Genomic DNA, 15,742 nt, shown 5'->3' with positions numbered 1-15,742 from the left:
TGATGAATCTTTCACAGGGAGTCCATTTACACCATCCAATACAACATCCGTTCATTCATGAATGTCAAACACTGGCCATGGATGAAGGTTTACTACAAGGTTAAGCCTCTACTGAAGAGTGCCGAAACTGAGAAAGAGCTGGCAAACATGAAAGAGGACTTTGTAAAATGCAAAGAAGATCTTGCCAAGGCTGAAGCCAAAAAGAAGGAACTTGAAGAGAAGATGGTAGCACTGCTGCAAGAGAAAAATGATCTACAGCTACAAGTAGCATCTGTGAGTATTTTTTGAGATGCACCGATAATAAATTTCTCTGCTGATACCGATAGCTGATTATTCAGAATGATATCGGCCGATGCCAATACTGATACCAATAATTTGATTTTTCTTAAAGGGGCATTCCACCCATTTGAACATTGTTTTTTATTTAAAGTGGGTCATATATGTAGTCGAAATGTACAATAAATTTTGAATTAGGTGCCTTCGTGACCGAGGAAAGACAAAAAATAACTTCAGGACGCATTTGTATGAAAGACAACAACTCCCACAATGCACCACATTGCACAGCTCCGCAAGCCACTCCCACTAATCCAGAAAGCGCATATCTGCCTATAAGAGAAATCACTCTTCCGTCTACAAGGATAGCTACCACCAGAGCTTGAAATTCATTTCACATTCACACAAAATGTCTAGTTAGTTGGCGAACTCATTACTCCTCGTTTGTATTTCTTTCGAAAAGGTGAATTATTGCATGGTACCTGGATGTTCAGTCAGAACATATGCGGTGCGAAACTAGGATAGTTCTCAACACAAACGTCCGTGTCCTCGTCTGATTCAGAGATTTCGTCCAGGAGAAATTGTCATCGTTGAAATTCTTTGCCGCAGACGGACTCTATCTCTGTGTTCGTATAGTTGCATCTTACAGTCTATGAGTTGCATAGTGAGATCACCGGCGCCACCAGTCCGCCCTAACCCGAGCCAGTCCGGGCTCCTCGTCCGCGGCAGGCAGGTCTTCTGCCTCGGCTGCTCTTCGCTATAATGCGGCTTGTAAAGGTAGCCACAAACACCTGATTCAAGCATCAGACTTCCGAAATCCTCTTCTTCTATATCATATTGAGCACTCTCCTCCGCTATTGTCATAACTTTACATCTGTCTCCACAGCGCCTGTTAGCTTAGCTTCAAACAAGATGGAGGATATTGCTTTCAGTTTCAGAGAGTAAAGTCCCACCCACTGATCTGTAATAGGTCTGTAGCGTGAGCGGGTCCCGCCCCCTGGGAAAGATGAGGAATCCCCCCCTCTTACACTTCCTCCTACAATGAAGCAAAATGACGATTTTTGCGTCATTGTAGGAGGAAGTGTAAAAGGTAAATAACGGATTTCTCCCGTCTCAGGGGAAAATGAGAGAGTGTTGCACGACCATTCAATAGTATGACTGGGTTTCTAACAATGCAAAGCTTAATGCAAATGGGTGGAGTGTCCCTTTAAGGAAAAAAAATCTCTCCCAAATAATGCTGCAAACAATACAGGGAACCTTCTCATTTGGTACACTATAATATTATAATTTTAAATTAACAACAGAGCTATTATATTCAACTGCTATTTATATCCAGATAGGCTATTTAAACTCAAATAAAAGCTGAAATGTTTGTACAACTCAGTTATAAGGTAGTTTTCATAAACACTTCATGGCGAATTTATTCAAACATACATATATAATTAACAGTAAATAAGCTCTTCTCTAGTGTTTTTATAGCTAACTAACAAACTGTGAGTGACAACTTGATAACTTTCCTGAGGTAAATGTAACATTAAGTGATATTGTTCACAAGCTGTTTTATTGACGTCTTTCCACGGTTGAAACACAGATTGAGTGATTATGAGTCATGATATGGATTTCGGTAAGTTGTATACTGTATCTTTCATATATATATATATATATTAAATCAGAATACCTTCTGAGATTCATGCATGTTTTTCGAGATATATTAAAGTGAAAGAATATACTTATTTGGTCTACTATTGGACGGGAGGAGCTACAAATAATGTTTGATGTAGGGAAAAACCGTAGATCTGGAAACCCTGGCATGACCTACGGGTGATTCATAGCGTCAAATAAAGCCTACATTAACGTCACTATTTTTTTTGAACTGTTAAAGCGTTATTGTCGCGTTAACTTGCCCTAAATTTAACACAAAAGAGAGATTTTCATCACACAAAGTATGAGTTGCAGTCTGACACGTTAAAATGAGCAATGTGGTTTCCAATGATATAGCAACCTATTTTCTTAACAGGAAGCTGAGAATCTCTCAGATGCTGAGGAGAGGTGTGAGGGTCTGATCAAAAGCAAAATCCAGCTTGAAGCTAAACTCAAAGAGACAACTGAGAGACTGGAGGATGAGGAAGAAATCAATGCTGAACTGACAGCCAAGAAGAGAAAACTGGAGGATGAGTGCTCTGAGCTGAAGAAAGACATTGATGACCTGGAGCTCACCTTGGCTAAAGTGGAGAAGGAGAAACATGCCACTGAGAATAAGGTTGGAGATTGAGTTGGTTTAAGATTAGATTTAATCTCTGTTTTATGTGTTGATATAGAAAATGAAGTGTAAAATATAAGCTTATTTGCAACAAAAATCCTACAGGTCAAGAACTTGACAGAGGAAATGGCAGCTCAGGATGAGAGCATTGCCAAGCTTACGAAGGAGAAGAAAGCCCTCCAAGAGTCACATCAGCAGACACTGGATGATCTTCAGGCCGAGGAGGACAAAGTCAACACCCTGACCAAATCCAAGACAAAGCTTGAGCAGCAAGTTGATGATGTGAGTTGATAATGTAAACATGTTATTAATTCAGCAAATTAGCTTTGTTTTTTTTGCTGTGAACATATTTTATTTATCATTGTCCTGTAGCTTGAGGGTTCCCTTGAACAAGAGAAGAAGCTCCGCATGGACCTGGAAAGAGCCAAGAGAAAGCTTGAAGGAGACCTGAAATTAGCCCAAGAGTCCATCATGGACCTGGAGAATGAAAAGCAGCAATCTGACGAGAAAATAAAAAAGTAATTAAAGCATAAAATCTTTGAAAACATTATTGTTAAGTTTTGTTTTTGTTTTGCAAACCACTTATTGTTTAACACCCACAGGAAAGACTTTGAAACAAGCCAGCTGCTTAGCAAGATAGAAGATGAACAATCTCTGGGTGCGCAACTCCAAAAGAAGATCAAGGAGCTTCAGGTATTTTGATATTTTTTCAACATTACGAACAATATAATTAAATGCTGAACAATAAAAATCAAATTAACTACTTTCCACCATAGGCCCGCATTGAGGAACTTGAGGAAGAGATCGAGGCTGAGCGCGCTGCTCGTGCCAAGGTTGAGAAGCAGAGAGCTGATCTCTCCAGGGAACTTGAGGAGATCAGTGAGAGGCTTGAGGAGGCTGGAGGAGCCACTGCTGCTCAGATCGAGATGAATAAGAAGCGTGAAGCTGAATTCCAGAAGCTGCGTCGTGATCTTGAAGAGTCCACCCTCCAGCATGAAGCTACTGCTGGTGCCCTCCGCAAGAAGCAGGCAGACAGTGTGGCCGAGCTGGGAGAGCAAATCGACAACCTGCAGCGTGTCAAGCAGAAGCTTGAGAAAGAGAAGAGTGAATACAAAATGGAGATTGACGATCTTTCCAGCAACATGGAAGCTGTTGCCAAAGGAAAAGTAGGAAATTTTATGTTTAAAGAATACATAACATGTTGAAGGTTTTCAATTATCTAATGACTTTTGTATTTGCAGGCTAATCTTGAGAAGATGTGCCGCACACTTGAGGACCAACTTAGTGAAATAAAATCCAAGAATGATGAGAACATTCGCCAGATAAATGACCTCAGTGCTCAAAGAGCAAGACTTCAAACTGAAAATGGTAACTAATGACAATCATGAATAAATTAATAGTATTCCAACAGTAACCGAGTGTGGTGTATTAAGATTATCAGAAGAAAACACACTTATTTACATTTTGCTTTCAAAGAGTTTGTTTTGATAGTAACTGATAGAGAAAGCACAATCTGACACAGTGAATCTAAATCTATACAGGTGAGTTTGGCCGTCAGCTGGAGGAGAAGGAGGCTCTGGTTTCTCAGCTCACCAGAGGCAAACAAGCTTTCACTCAGCAAATCGAGGAGCTTAAGAGGCATATTGAAGAGGAGGTTAAGGTAATATAGCATAATGAAAACAAATACATAATTTCCACTTACTACACAACAAAGCTAATATAATGCAAAAAAATTAATACAACACTATACAACAAAGTTAATGTAATACAATAAAGCTAATATCATATTTTGTATTGCTAATTTGTAAGTCACTTTGGATAAAAGTGTCTGCTAAATGAATTAATGTAAATATTATGTGACTTTGTCCTTTAGGCTAAGAACGCACTGGCCCATGCTGTGCAATCAGCCCGTCATGACTGCGACCTGCTCCGTGAGCAGTTTGAGGAAGAGCAGGAGGCAAAGGCTGAGCTGCAGCGGGGAATGTCAAAGGCCAACAGTGAGGTTGCTCAGTGGAGAACCAAATATGAAACTGATGCCATCCAGCGCACTGAGGAGCTTGAAGAGTCCAAGTATGAACATCAAAAGAAGTGATATGTGTTAATAATTTGTGCAATTGCATGCATCTTCTGACTAAATGTTACAAAAAATATAACAGAAAGAAGCTGGCTCAGCGTCTGCAAGAGGCAGAGGAACAAGTTGAGGCAGTAAACTCTAAATGTGCATCTCTGGAGAAGACCAAACAGAGACTCCAGGGTGAGGTGGAGGACCTCATGATTGATGTGGAGAGAGCCAATGGTTTGGCTGCTAACCTTGACAAGAAGCAGAGAAACTTTGACAAGGTACAATCAATTTATCTTTGAAAAGCATGGCCAGAATGGGCTTTGTTCAACATGTTACATATGAAACCTGACCCTGAAATATCTGGACCAAAGGTCCTGGCAGAATGGAAGCAGAAATATGAGGAAGGTCAGGCAGAGCTGGAAGGTGCCCAGAAAGAGGCTCGTTCACTCAGCACTGAACTGTTCAAGATGAAGAACTCCTATGAGGAGAGTCTGGATCAGCTGGAGACCCTCAAGAGAGAGAACAAGAATCTGCAGCGTAAGATTCAATGTGTTACGGTGTTAAATCTGTAGTGATTCACAATATATTTATGTTGATAATATTTTCTTTATAACTTGTAGAGGAGATTTCAGATCTGACAGAGCAGTTAGGTGAGACTGGTAAGAGCATCCATGAACTGGAAAAGGCCAAGAAGACAGTGGAGACTGAGAAGTCAGAGATTCAGACTGCCCTGGAAGAGGCTGAAGTGAGTATCTGGAGATTAATATGTCATTCTTGCTCAAACCATTTTACTGTGTTGTTAAATATTATTTTAATTCTGAAATTACATGTTGTTTTTAAATTTCATAGGGCACCCTGGAGCATGAGGAGTCCAAGATTCTTCGTGTCCAGCTTGAGCTAAATCAGGTCAAAAGTGAGATTGACAGGAAGCTTGCAGAGAAGGATGAGGAGATGGAGCAGATCAAGAGGAACAGCCAGAGAGTCATTGAATCCATGCAAGGCACTCTGGACTCTGAAGTCAGGAGCAGGAATGATGCCCTGAGAATCAAGAAGAAGATGGAGGGAGACCTTAATGAGATGGAGATTCAGCTGAGCCACGCCAATCGCCAGGCTGCTGAGGCCCAGAAACAGCTCAGGAACGTTCAGGGACAACTCAAGGTATTTGACTTCTGTTCGACCTTGGAATGTAGTAATATGTTTGTATAATCTAACTTTTGTTAGGTTAAGGTCACCAGGAAGCATATTGAAAGCTCATTCTAAAGCTAATGTTATGTTCAGGATGCCCAACTGCACCTTGATGATGCCCAGAGAGGACAGGAAGACATGAAGGAGCAAGTGGCCATGGTGGAGCGCAGAAACACTCTGATGCAGTCTGAGATTGAGGAGCTGAGAGCGGCTCTGGAGCAGACAGAGAGAGGCCGCAAAGTGGCTGAACAAGAGCTGGTGGACGCCAGTGAGCGTGTTGGGCTGCTGCATTCTCAGGTAAGGGCATTTTGTTTCTTATAATTAGGGATGCATTGATCGATCAGCCGCAGATCGGTATCGGCCGATAGTCTATCGGTAGTCACTAAATTTGGCCGATTTCACAAACCGATCGCAATTTATTGACATAATAAAAATGGTAAACAGTAATGTTGTAAACATGTAAACAGTATACAGATGAGGCTTTTGTGCCACGTTTTGTTTTGCAACTTCGCGAAACATCAGTAAAACATAGTAAATCACACATCTTTATTGAGAACAGGCTGTCTCGATTCAAATGAGCCCACACAACATAACATGATGCGTAGCTCTTAAGAAAATCCTCATGGAGTAACATGACATGCTGCTTGGCTAAAGCTATAGGACTTCCAGGATCTGATCGTGTCGCAATAATGACGCAGTTTTTCCAATGTCATTTGAAAGTTAAAAAAATGGAAACTGAATCTTGGGTGATAGGTAGAGATGATGTGGAGCGCACTTTGACTGGTTTGATTGCTCAGATTGACAGGAGATTTACTGTGTGCCATAGAATTGGAGCGCACAGCTGAAACAGCGCTGGAAGATCATCACTCATCATTCGGGATCTTATTGCTTGTTACTTATTCTATGTTATTATAAATATTTTTATGCTTTGTGGCATTTACACATGTAAGTAGTTTTTATGTTCAGTAAAACACTCAGATCACTTGCTTGGAGAGGTTTTTGGACTTTTGATAATTGATTTCCCTGAAATTAAGGGAATTGAGAGCATCATTCAAAATGTTCAAACTGTTGCTTTCCATTTTGTAGAACACAAGTCTCCTGAACACCAAGAAGAAGCTTGAGGCTGACCTTGTTCAGGTCCAGAGTGAAGTTGATGACACTGTACAGGAAGCCAGAAATGCAGAGGAGAAAGCCAAGAAGGCCATCACTGATGTGAGCAACAGTAGCTGCCAAATGTTTCAAAAGAAGTTTCCATACTTGAAAAATGTGGATCTAATGACTTTCTGTATTAATGCAAAAGGCTGCAATGATGGCAGAAGAGCTGAAGAAGGAGCAGGACACCAGTTCTCACCTTGAGAGGATGAAGAAGAATCTGGAGGTCACAGTGAAGGACCTGCAGCACCGTCTGGATGAGGCTGAGAGTCTGGCCATGAAAGGAGGAAAGAAACAACTCCAGAAGTTGGAGAGCAGGGTGAGAACTTTTAAGGGATCACAACAAACATCATTTTAAAATTAAAGCATTATCTCAGGTTCCCAATGACTACACTTGTACTTGTCTGAGAATTTTTATGTGCTATCAAAGGTCCGTGAGCTTGAGGCTGAAGTTGAAGCAGAGCAGAGACGTGGAGCTGATGCTGTTAAGGGTGTCCGCAAATATGAGAGGAGAGTGAAAGAGCTCTCTTATCAGGTACGACCATGTCTGACTAAATCCATTGAGTCATTCATACATGCATTTATAGTCAAATATTTAGAATAAATCTATGAAATTATTTTTAGACTGAGGAGGACAAGAAGAACATCAACAGACTTCAGGATCTGGTTGATAAGCTGCAGCTGAAGGTCAAAGTCTACAAGAGGCAGTCTGAGGAGGCGGTATGTATATATTTTTGCACATTGATTATTAATTAATTAGTAATTTATTTACTGGTGAGATACCACTGCTGCTCCACAGCTTAGTTAACAAGCATGGTAAAAATGTTACTCTTTAGGAGGAGCAAGCCAACACTCACTTGTCCAAGTTGAGGAAGGTGCAGCATGAGCTTGAGGAAGCTGAGGAGCGTGCTGACATTTCTGAGTCTCAGGTCAACAAGCTCAGAGCCAAGAGCCGTGATGCTGGAAAGGTCAGTTGCATAATTTCAGAGTCTGTACTCAGTAGATTCGTTCTCACATTTACAGAGTAGAAACATATGTAGTATTCAGCTTATTCTTGAAAATGTTCTGATTATTTACATGACTTATGAATGTGCTTCATTTTGTTTTAGGCCAAAGAAGAGTGAAACCCCCAAACCCAAAGGGAGCCTCTACTGAAGTCATATAATATGATTGTTCTGTAGAATTACTTTTAAAATTCTTTTTGAAATAAATCTGTCCTTACCATGTGCAAACATTTGTTTTGGAGTGATCTTTAGAGGAATGTTACTCACAAATAAATAAAAAATAATGAAATTGATCAAAATAATGACATTATCACTTAAGTACTGAAATATTTCTAAAGTTATAAAAGTACATAATAGCTTTGTCAGGAATAACACGATATCTTCCGAACATTAACTTTTTTACTTAATATTGAAAGAAATATAGAACACTGCGCCTTTTTCATTTATCATTTAAAAAAAATAAAAAGATTTTGGCTTGATATTTCATTTTACGTTCTGGGGTTGAAAACAAATAATCAGCTTGAATATTCATCTCCACGTGTGGGCGGGAGTGAAACACCCCTTTTTCCGCTGATTGGTCAACCAGACATCAAACCATGCCGTCAGTTGTTCATCAGTTCCTCTCTATGGTTCTTCTCAACAGAATAATAGTCCTCCTCCGCTGCAACAGCTGTTCGGATTCTTAACGCGTTTATTTCAACTACATTTCAACTACATTTCATCTCTTTCTCATCAAACAACCAGACTTGCAGGCTTAACACAAACTGTACTGGGGCAGAGTCAGGGCTTCACAGAAGTGTAGACATAAATTCACCTACACGTGGAATCGCCACTCCACCCACAACTACCCCCACAGCCTACAACTTTGTCACACCACCTGTTTTATTTTAATTTTAATTTTTTTTCTCCCAGGTTTTTTTTATTGATTATAAACACAAATAAAAGTGTAAACAGTGACAAAAAGTATAGACAAACACAGTGTGTACCAATATTAATAAACAAAACAAAAACAGAAACAGAAAAAAACAAAAACCACAGTCAGAATAAAAAGTCAGTTGTTCAAGCTGTTTATGACGTAATACAACCATCAGAAACCAAATCTTACTCCTTACCCATCAGGCCCAAATATCCTAATTAGAACTGGTTAAGAAATTAGACTTTTTTAGATTAGACTTTTTCACGAATCACCAGCACGGCAAATTTTGACGCTCGTTTTTGGGGGTTCTTTTAGTCTGGCGGCTGTCTTTTTGTGGTTTATATACACTATATTGCGATTAGAGCAAAGCACTTAAGAATAAATAACTAACTATTCACAATCCTCTGTTGGATCCGTTGCTCCTCGAAATGAAACCGAAACCAGCACTTCTGAGGTAAATTTCTTCCAGGATTATATTACGATTGCGCTATTATTATTCCTTACAGTGTTGCAAGACGACATAAAGTACATTCATCTGATAAAACTTGATGTGTTTTATCGAGCTGATGTGGGCGTTGACAGGTTTGCATGAATTGCCTCAGATCATTTGCGTTTCAATAGCGTGCGCTCTCCGTAGGCGTGTTCATGTAACCCAGTGGCAATACAGGGTTACAATTACTTTAAAATGGAATTAAAATAGTGTAATATCTCTTTAGGAAAAAATCTGCCAAAATAGCTTAATATCCCTTTAAGAAAAAAACAGCCAAAATAGTGTAATATCTCATTAGGAAGAAATCAGCCAATCAGGAGTGATAGTTCCTCCCCTAGCTGACCATGATTGACAGGTCACGAGGCAAATTGCGTGATTCGACCATGCGCGCGAGTATGTGAAAGAAAGAGAGAAGACGAACACGATTGATGGCGACGGGAAACGAGAGGAAATTTACAGATTTAAAGATAACAGAGTGATAAAAGTGAGTGTATTAGCAAGCTAAAGAATCAACACAGAAGACAGAATAAGGAGGAGCAACCGAGAGTTTGGAAAACCCCGTTTTCCACCTGTATTTGTCTCGGTAAGCTAGTGAACTGCATGATGTTGATATTGCTTGCTAACTGTGATACAAAGAGTACAGAAATAGTAAGCTGATATTTAAGTTACCTGAACACAGCTGTTTTTATGTTCATTTGTTTTGTTTTAAGGAATAGTTGAGTGAATTACACAGCATTTCTATTGAAGGGAATGTTATAAAAAATACTATATGTTTCTATGATGATTTTATTTTAATGTTGTGAGTGGAAATGTTAAACTTTAATGTTTAAATTCTGCTGTGAGTAGATAAAACATTTTTGTTCTAAAAAAGGGTACTCTAATTAGAGTATTAATGTTGCAACTACAGCTATGTGTTGCAACTTAACTTATGTAGCACCTGTATTGTTTACAGTTTTTCTCTAATCCAGGGAGTTAAGAGTATGCCATTTTTGTTGATTTATTATCAACTGTTATTAAGTATAAGGTTGTGCATGTTATATTCTAGATATTGAGTTGAGATTTGAAGTTGAACTAAAGTGTGATAAATAGACCTGAACAGGTGATCATTTAGTATTATGCAGCATGTGATGCTTAATGTTACGTGGTTGTTATGCTTTAGTATGACTGTTGTACAACATATATAGAACATTATTTTAAATTTCCTGTTTAAAAAAAAACAGGTCAGGTCTTATGGACAGAGTGAAACTACTTGGAAGATCCTTTTCTATCGATGGCGAGCCTCCCAGTGTGATCGTGAAGAGACGCAGAGTCGCAGACCAACTCATCGAACGTTTCCCCTGGTGGTAGGAAAGTATCAGTCGCCTGAGCTGGTACCCACTCTTTCATCCAAGTGCAAATTTCCTTTTAAAAAGAGAAACTGTCACAGAACTGGTGACACACACTTTTGACATCGAACTATTGACAGGACTGACTAATACAGAAAGTGATCACAAAACAGACTTTAATGACTACAAAAGGACAAAACCAGAGACTCATTTGTTTTAAAGGGCCCATTTTTTTATTTTTCATATACATGTTATGCAATTGTGTTTCAACTGTTATTTGCAACTTAATGTGAGTAAAAGTTACTGGTTACTACTTACCTGGTCTGCTACTTCCTTTTATGGGTACAGTTTATATCACTTAGCTCCTTTCGAACCTAGCACAGTGTTAGTTCACGTTTAGAGTGTAGCACGGTTACATAAAACTTGGCGAGCCAGCCAGGAGCTTTGTGAATAGACTGTTGCCATACAGGAAAGCCAGTTATAGCGCCACCTGCAGATAACACTTTGAATTGCATTTTTTTTTTGTGGTAAAAGTTTGAAAATTTCAGGGTTGAGTGTTACACCTGTAAAATGGAGATTGTTGAGAACGAAAATATCAAAGTACCAAATTCAGTCATAGTAAGTGGGTTATCCTATACCCCTGTAGATGAGGAGATTTTCGATTACCTAAAGCAATGGGGGTCAATCAATAGAATCTTTAAGATTGAGAATCCTGAGTCTGAATACCACAAACAAGCCATCATTGAGTTTAAATCAGGTGCAACACTGCAGTCACTTGAAACTATACTGCCGCTAGATAGACCCAGTTCTGAGGACTCCAATGTCATACACCACGTAAAAACACTAGCTAGTGTTCATAGCAGCAAACTAGGCACTGAAGTCACTCACACTTTTCTGTCTGAACTTAGAAACATAGCCAGATTAAGTGGTGTGTCATTTGAGGACATGTTGCGAGGGGAGTTGACAAGGATTACAGAAACTATTGGAGCACAGGCCCCAGTGGAAGAAGTAGAGACAGTTCATGAGCCAACTCCTACTCCGCCAGTGAGTGAAAGGATAGAGCCCATCTTACCTACGACTCAAGCTCAGCCCAGACCCACACCAGCTCAACTGGGACAACATCATAACGCCACTGAAACTCCACTTAACCCTCACTCCACTGGTGAATTAAGTCAAACTGTTGGTGAAACACAGTCTTACATTGAACCAACAGCTACATTCACTCCATCTGTTATGAGGGATCCCATGCCTAACTTTACCTTATCTTCCGATCACCTCAGCACACCTGAAGTTCAGCGAGTAGTGGTCGAACACATTGTGAAAAGCGCAGAAATTTCATCTCAATTGCATTCGCCTGCCAAATTGAGGATTTTCTCAGGCAAAGTCCCTTGCCCCAATTATGAAGTGGATTATGAAACCTGGCGAACCAGTGTTGACTTCTACTTGACTGATCCCACTGTGTCTCATTCACAGTTGGTGCGAAGAATTGTTGATAGCCTTTTACCCCCTGCTGCTAATGTAGTGAAGCCTTTAGATCGTCATGCTACTCCACGAGATTACCTGAGCTTGCTTGACTCTGCATATGCAACTGTAGAGGATGGTGATGAGTTATTTGCAAAATTTCTTAACACTCACCAGAATTCAGGTGAGAAACCATCTACCTACCTTCATAGACTGCAGTCATCCCTGAGTGCCGTTGTGAAAAGGAGGGCTGTAAGTGCCAGTGATGCAGACAGACAGCTTCTCAAACAGTTCTGTAGAGGGTGTTGGGACAATACAGTGATCGCAACTCTCCAGCTGGAACAGAGACAAAATAAACCACCCACCTTCTCAGAGTTTTTGTTGTTGTTGCGGACTGAAGAGGATAAGCGAGCCGCCAAGGCAAGTCGAATGAAGCAGCACCTCGGATTCACAAAAACAAAAGCCCAGGCTAATGCACAAGCTGTGTGTGTCGATGGAATCCCTGATTATGACATGAAACTCCAAGATAACAGTATACCTTCGACCATGAAACAGATTCAAAAACAGATAGCTGACCTCCAAGCTCAGATTGCTGCCTTCACAGTTTCCAAGGGAGAGAAAGTGAGAAATAAAGTGCCTAATGCTCAGAGGGCTAAGCCAAAAGAGAGCCAGCCTGTGTCTCAGAAGCAGTCCTCAGCTCAGTTTGTGACCACTAGGAGACCACGGCCCTGGTACTGTTTTAAATGTGGGGAAGATGGTCACATAATTAGCAGCTGCAGTAACCCTGCTAATCCTGTGCTGGTTGACGCTAAAAGAAAAGAGCTAAAAGAAAAGCAACAGGCTTGGGATGAGAAGACTGCATCAAGCAACCCCTCCACTTTAAACTAGAAGCGGTTCCTGTGGAAGGACGATCAGGAACCGAAAAACAGAAAAGTCCTCAAGAAAAGCTTAAGACCAAAGCAATATTGAAAGAACAGAAAGTAAAACAAGCCGGAAGTGTCCCAAAAGGACTTGTTGGACGAAAGAGCACAGCTAATGTTGAAGTTGGTGGAGTCGGGTGCAGCTGCTTACTCGATACAGGTTCGCAGGTTACCACCATATCCCAGTCGTTCTACAATGACCATCTGTCAGAGTACATAATCAAACCTGTGAGTGACATATTAGAGGTTGAAGGAGCTAATGGCGAACCTGTCCCTTATGCTGGATATGTGGAGATAAGTCTGAAGTTTCCTAAAGAGTTTATCGCTTCAGAACCGGAAGTAGAAACTCTAGCTTTGATAGTACCAGACACTCGCTCAAACAGCAGTATACCAGTACTCATTGGGACGAACACTCTGGACCCTCTCTATGAGGAGTACTGTGATGACAACCCTCTCAGATCTACCACATTTTGTGGTTATGCCCAAGTACTCAGAACCCTGCAGCTACGACACCAGCAACGCTTGGGTGGTAGACTTGGACTAGACAGTACACTTACCACAATCCCTGCTGGTGAGAAGGTCATACTACAAGGAGTTGCTGGTGCAAGAACCGTTACCAATGAGTCATGGGTGTTGTTGGAGCCTCCATCGATGTCATCCTTACCTGGTGGAATCTTCACAGACTGTTGTCTTATCACCATGCCAACTCAACATCCTTACAAGGTACCTGTAATACTGAGAAACGAAACGGAACATGATATAACACTACCAACTAACTGTATCATTGCTGAGCTAGCAGTAGTTCAAGACATTTTGCAAGATACTCATCCTTATCAAAAACCTACTAACCCAGATGAAGAATCATTTCCTTCTGATAATCAGCGAGATGCAGCCACCTCTAGTCGACAAGAGAAAAAACTGAAGCTTGACTTTGGTGATTCACCACTTTCTGAGGAGTGGAAGACAAGAATAACCGAGAAGCTAAATAACTACTCTGATGTTTTCGCTCATCATGACCTTGACTTCGGTCACACAACAAAAGTCAAACATCACATTCGTCTGAAAGATGAAACGCCATTCAAACAGCGACCTCGCCCAATACATCCACAAGATTTTGAAGCAGTGCGCCGCCATCTCAAAACCCTTCTCGATGCTGGAGTTATCAGGGAATCTGAGTCCCCCTTTTCATCACCAATTGTAGTCGTCAAAAAGAAGAATGGTGATATCAGACTGTGTGTAGACTACAGGAAACTAAACCTCCAAACTATCAAGGACGCATATGCCTTGCCCAATTTGGAGGAGTCATTTTCTGCACTCAGTGGGTCTCAATGGTTTTCTGTAATGGATCTAAAATCTGGATACTACCAGATCGAGATGGAGGAAAGCGACAAACAAAAAACAGCCTTTGTCTGCCCTCTAGGGTTTTGGGAATGGAACCGCATGCCACAAGGGATAACGAATGCACCCTCCACATTCCAGCGGTTGATGGAAAAGTGCATGGGTGATATGCATCTGAGGGAAGTGCTCGTTTTCCTTGATGACTTGATTGTTTTCTCCAAGTCTTTGGAAGAACATGAAAAACGACTGATCAGTGTCTTGAACCGACTAAGAGATAGTGGCCTTAAGCTATCACCAGAAAAGTGCTGTTTCTTCCAAACATCAGTACGTTACTTAGGGCACATTGTATCAAGGAACGGAGTTGAGACGGATCCAGAAAAGGTTAAAGCACTCAAGACCTGGCCGAGACCTCAGACCCTGAAAGAATTAAAATCCTTCCTGGGTTTCTCTGGTTACTATCGGAGATTTGTACAAGATTATGCCAAGATTGTGAAGCCTTTGACCAACCTGACTGCTGGTTATCCACCAACTCAAAGGAGAAGCAAGCCAACCCAACCACCTGGCAAATACTTCCACCCCAAGGAGCCTTTTCAGGAGATATGGACCTCTGCTTGCCAGCAGGCTTTCGAGAACATCATAGACAAGCTCACATCGTCCCCTGTGCTAGGATTTGCAAATCCTAAATTACCATATACCCTCCACACAGATGCCAGAACGACTGGACTTGGAGCGGCATTGTATCAGGAACAGGATGGACAGAGCCGTGTCATTGCCTACGCAAGTAGAGGATTATCACGCAGTGAGGCAAGATACCCAGCGCATAAGTTGGAATTTTTAGCCTTAAAGTGGGCTATCACTGAAAAATTCCACGACTACTTGTATGGTAACTACTTCCGAGTTGTCACTGACAATAATCCGCTGAGGTATATACTTACCACTGCTAAACTAGATGCCACTAGCTATCGTTGGCTAGCTTCACTGTCCACTTTTACGTTTGACATCACATATCGAGCAGGCAAGCAGAACCAGGATGCTGACGGGTTGTCAAGGAGGCCTCATGGTGATTTAATAAATGACAATCAGTCTCAGGGCGAAAGTCAGAGGATACATGAGTTCACTTCTCATCATCTGAATCCGGAGAGAAATGATTTCTGCTGCACAGAAACCGTCAGAGCGGTCTGCCAGTGCCATCTTTTTGCTTGTGGTGAGGAAGACTCCACTAATCCTTGCTTAGTGGAGTCTCTAGCTATCCACTCAGAGGCCATTCCTACTGAGTTTGAGGAGGAGGGATTCCAAGGTTTTCTTACAGTCCCAAAGTACAGCACAGACGAGCTTGCAACACTACAAAGAGAAGAC

The 15,742-nt window shown here is 41.0% G+C and overlaps 1 protein-coding gene across 2 annotated transcripts in view; it reads left to right on the top strand.

The window, feature by feature from the left end:
- Nucleotides 1-8,156, top strand: part of LOC311294052 (myosin heavy chain, fast skeletal muscle-like) — a 37,797-nt gene extending 29,641 nt beyond the window's left edge. For both annotated transcript variants that reach the window (XM_084414703.1, XM_084414700.1), the window contains 20 exons: nucleotides 18-273; nucleotides 2,291-2,533; nucleotides 2,639-2,815; nucleotides 2,906-3,051; nucleotides 3,136-3,226; nucleotides 3,310-3,699; nucleotides 3,775-3,901; nucleotides 4,075-4,193; nucleotides 4,407-4,603; nucleotides 4,690-4,873; nucleotides 4,967-5,132; nucleotides 5,216-5,340; nucleotides 5,445-5,753; nucleotides 5,874-6,077; nucleotides 6,867-6,992; nucleotides 7,081-7,251; nucleotides 7,363-7,467; nucleotides 7,557-7,652; nucleotides 7,769-7,900; nucleotides 8,042-8,156. In XM_084414703.1, the coding sequence (XP_084270829.1) occupies nucleotides 18-273; nucleotides 2,291-2,533; nucleotides 2,639-2,815; nucleotides 2,906-3,051; nucleotides 3,136-3,226; nucleotides 3,310-3,699; nucleotides 3,775-3,901; nucleotides 4,075-4,193; nucleotides 4,407-4,603; nucleotides 4,690-4,873; nucleotides 4,967-5,132; nucleotides 5,216-5,340; nucleotides 5,445-5,753; nucleotides 5,874-6,077; nucleotides 6,867-6,992; nucleotides 7,081-7,251; nucleotides 7,363-7,467; nucleotides 7,557-7,652; nucleotides 7,769-7,900; nucleotides 8,042-8,056 (3,379 nt within the window). In that variant the 3' untranslated portion in view covers nucleotides 8,057-8,156. The remainder of the gene's footprint in view (nucleotides 1-17; nucleotides 274-2,290; nucleotides 2,534-2,638; nucleotides 2,816-2,905; nucleotides 3,052-3,135; nucleotides 3,227-3,309; nucleotides 3,700-3,774; nucleotides 3,902-4,074; nucleotides 4,194-4,406; nucleotides 4,604-4,689; nucleotides 4,874-4,966; nucleotides 5,133-5,215; nucleotides 5,341-5,444; nucleotides 5,754-5,873; nucleotides 6,078-6,866; nucleotides 6,993-7,080; nucleotides 7,252-7,362; nucleotides 7,468-7,556; nucleotides 7,653-7,768; nucleotides 7,901-8,041) is intronic.
- Nucleotides 8,157-15,742: the final 7,586 nt, after the last annotated feature.

Source organism: Rutilus rutilus (assembly GCF_951802725.1).
Source record: "Rutilus rutilus genome assembly, chromosome: 7".
NCBI classification, from domain to species: Eukaryota; Metazoa; Chordata; class Actinopteri; order Cypriniformes; family Leuciscidae; genus Rutilus; species Rutilus rutilus.
This window is presented reverse-complemented; position numbering and strand designations above follow the sequence as displayed.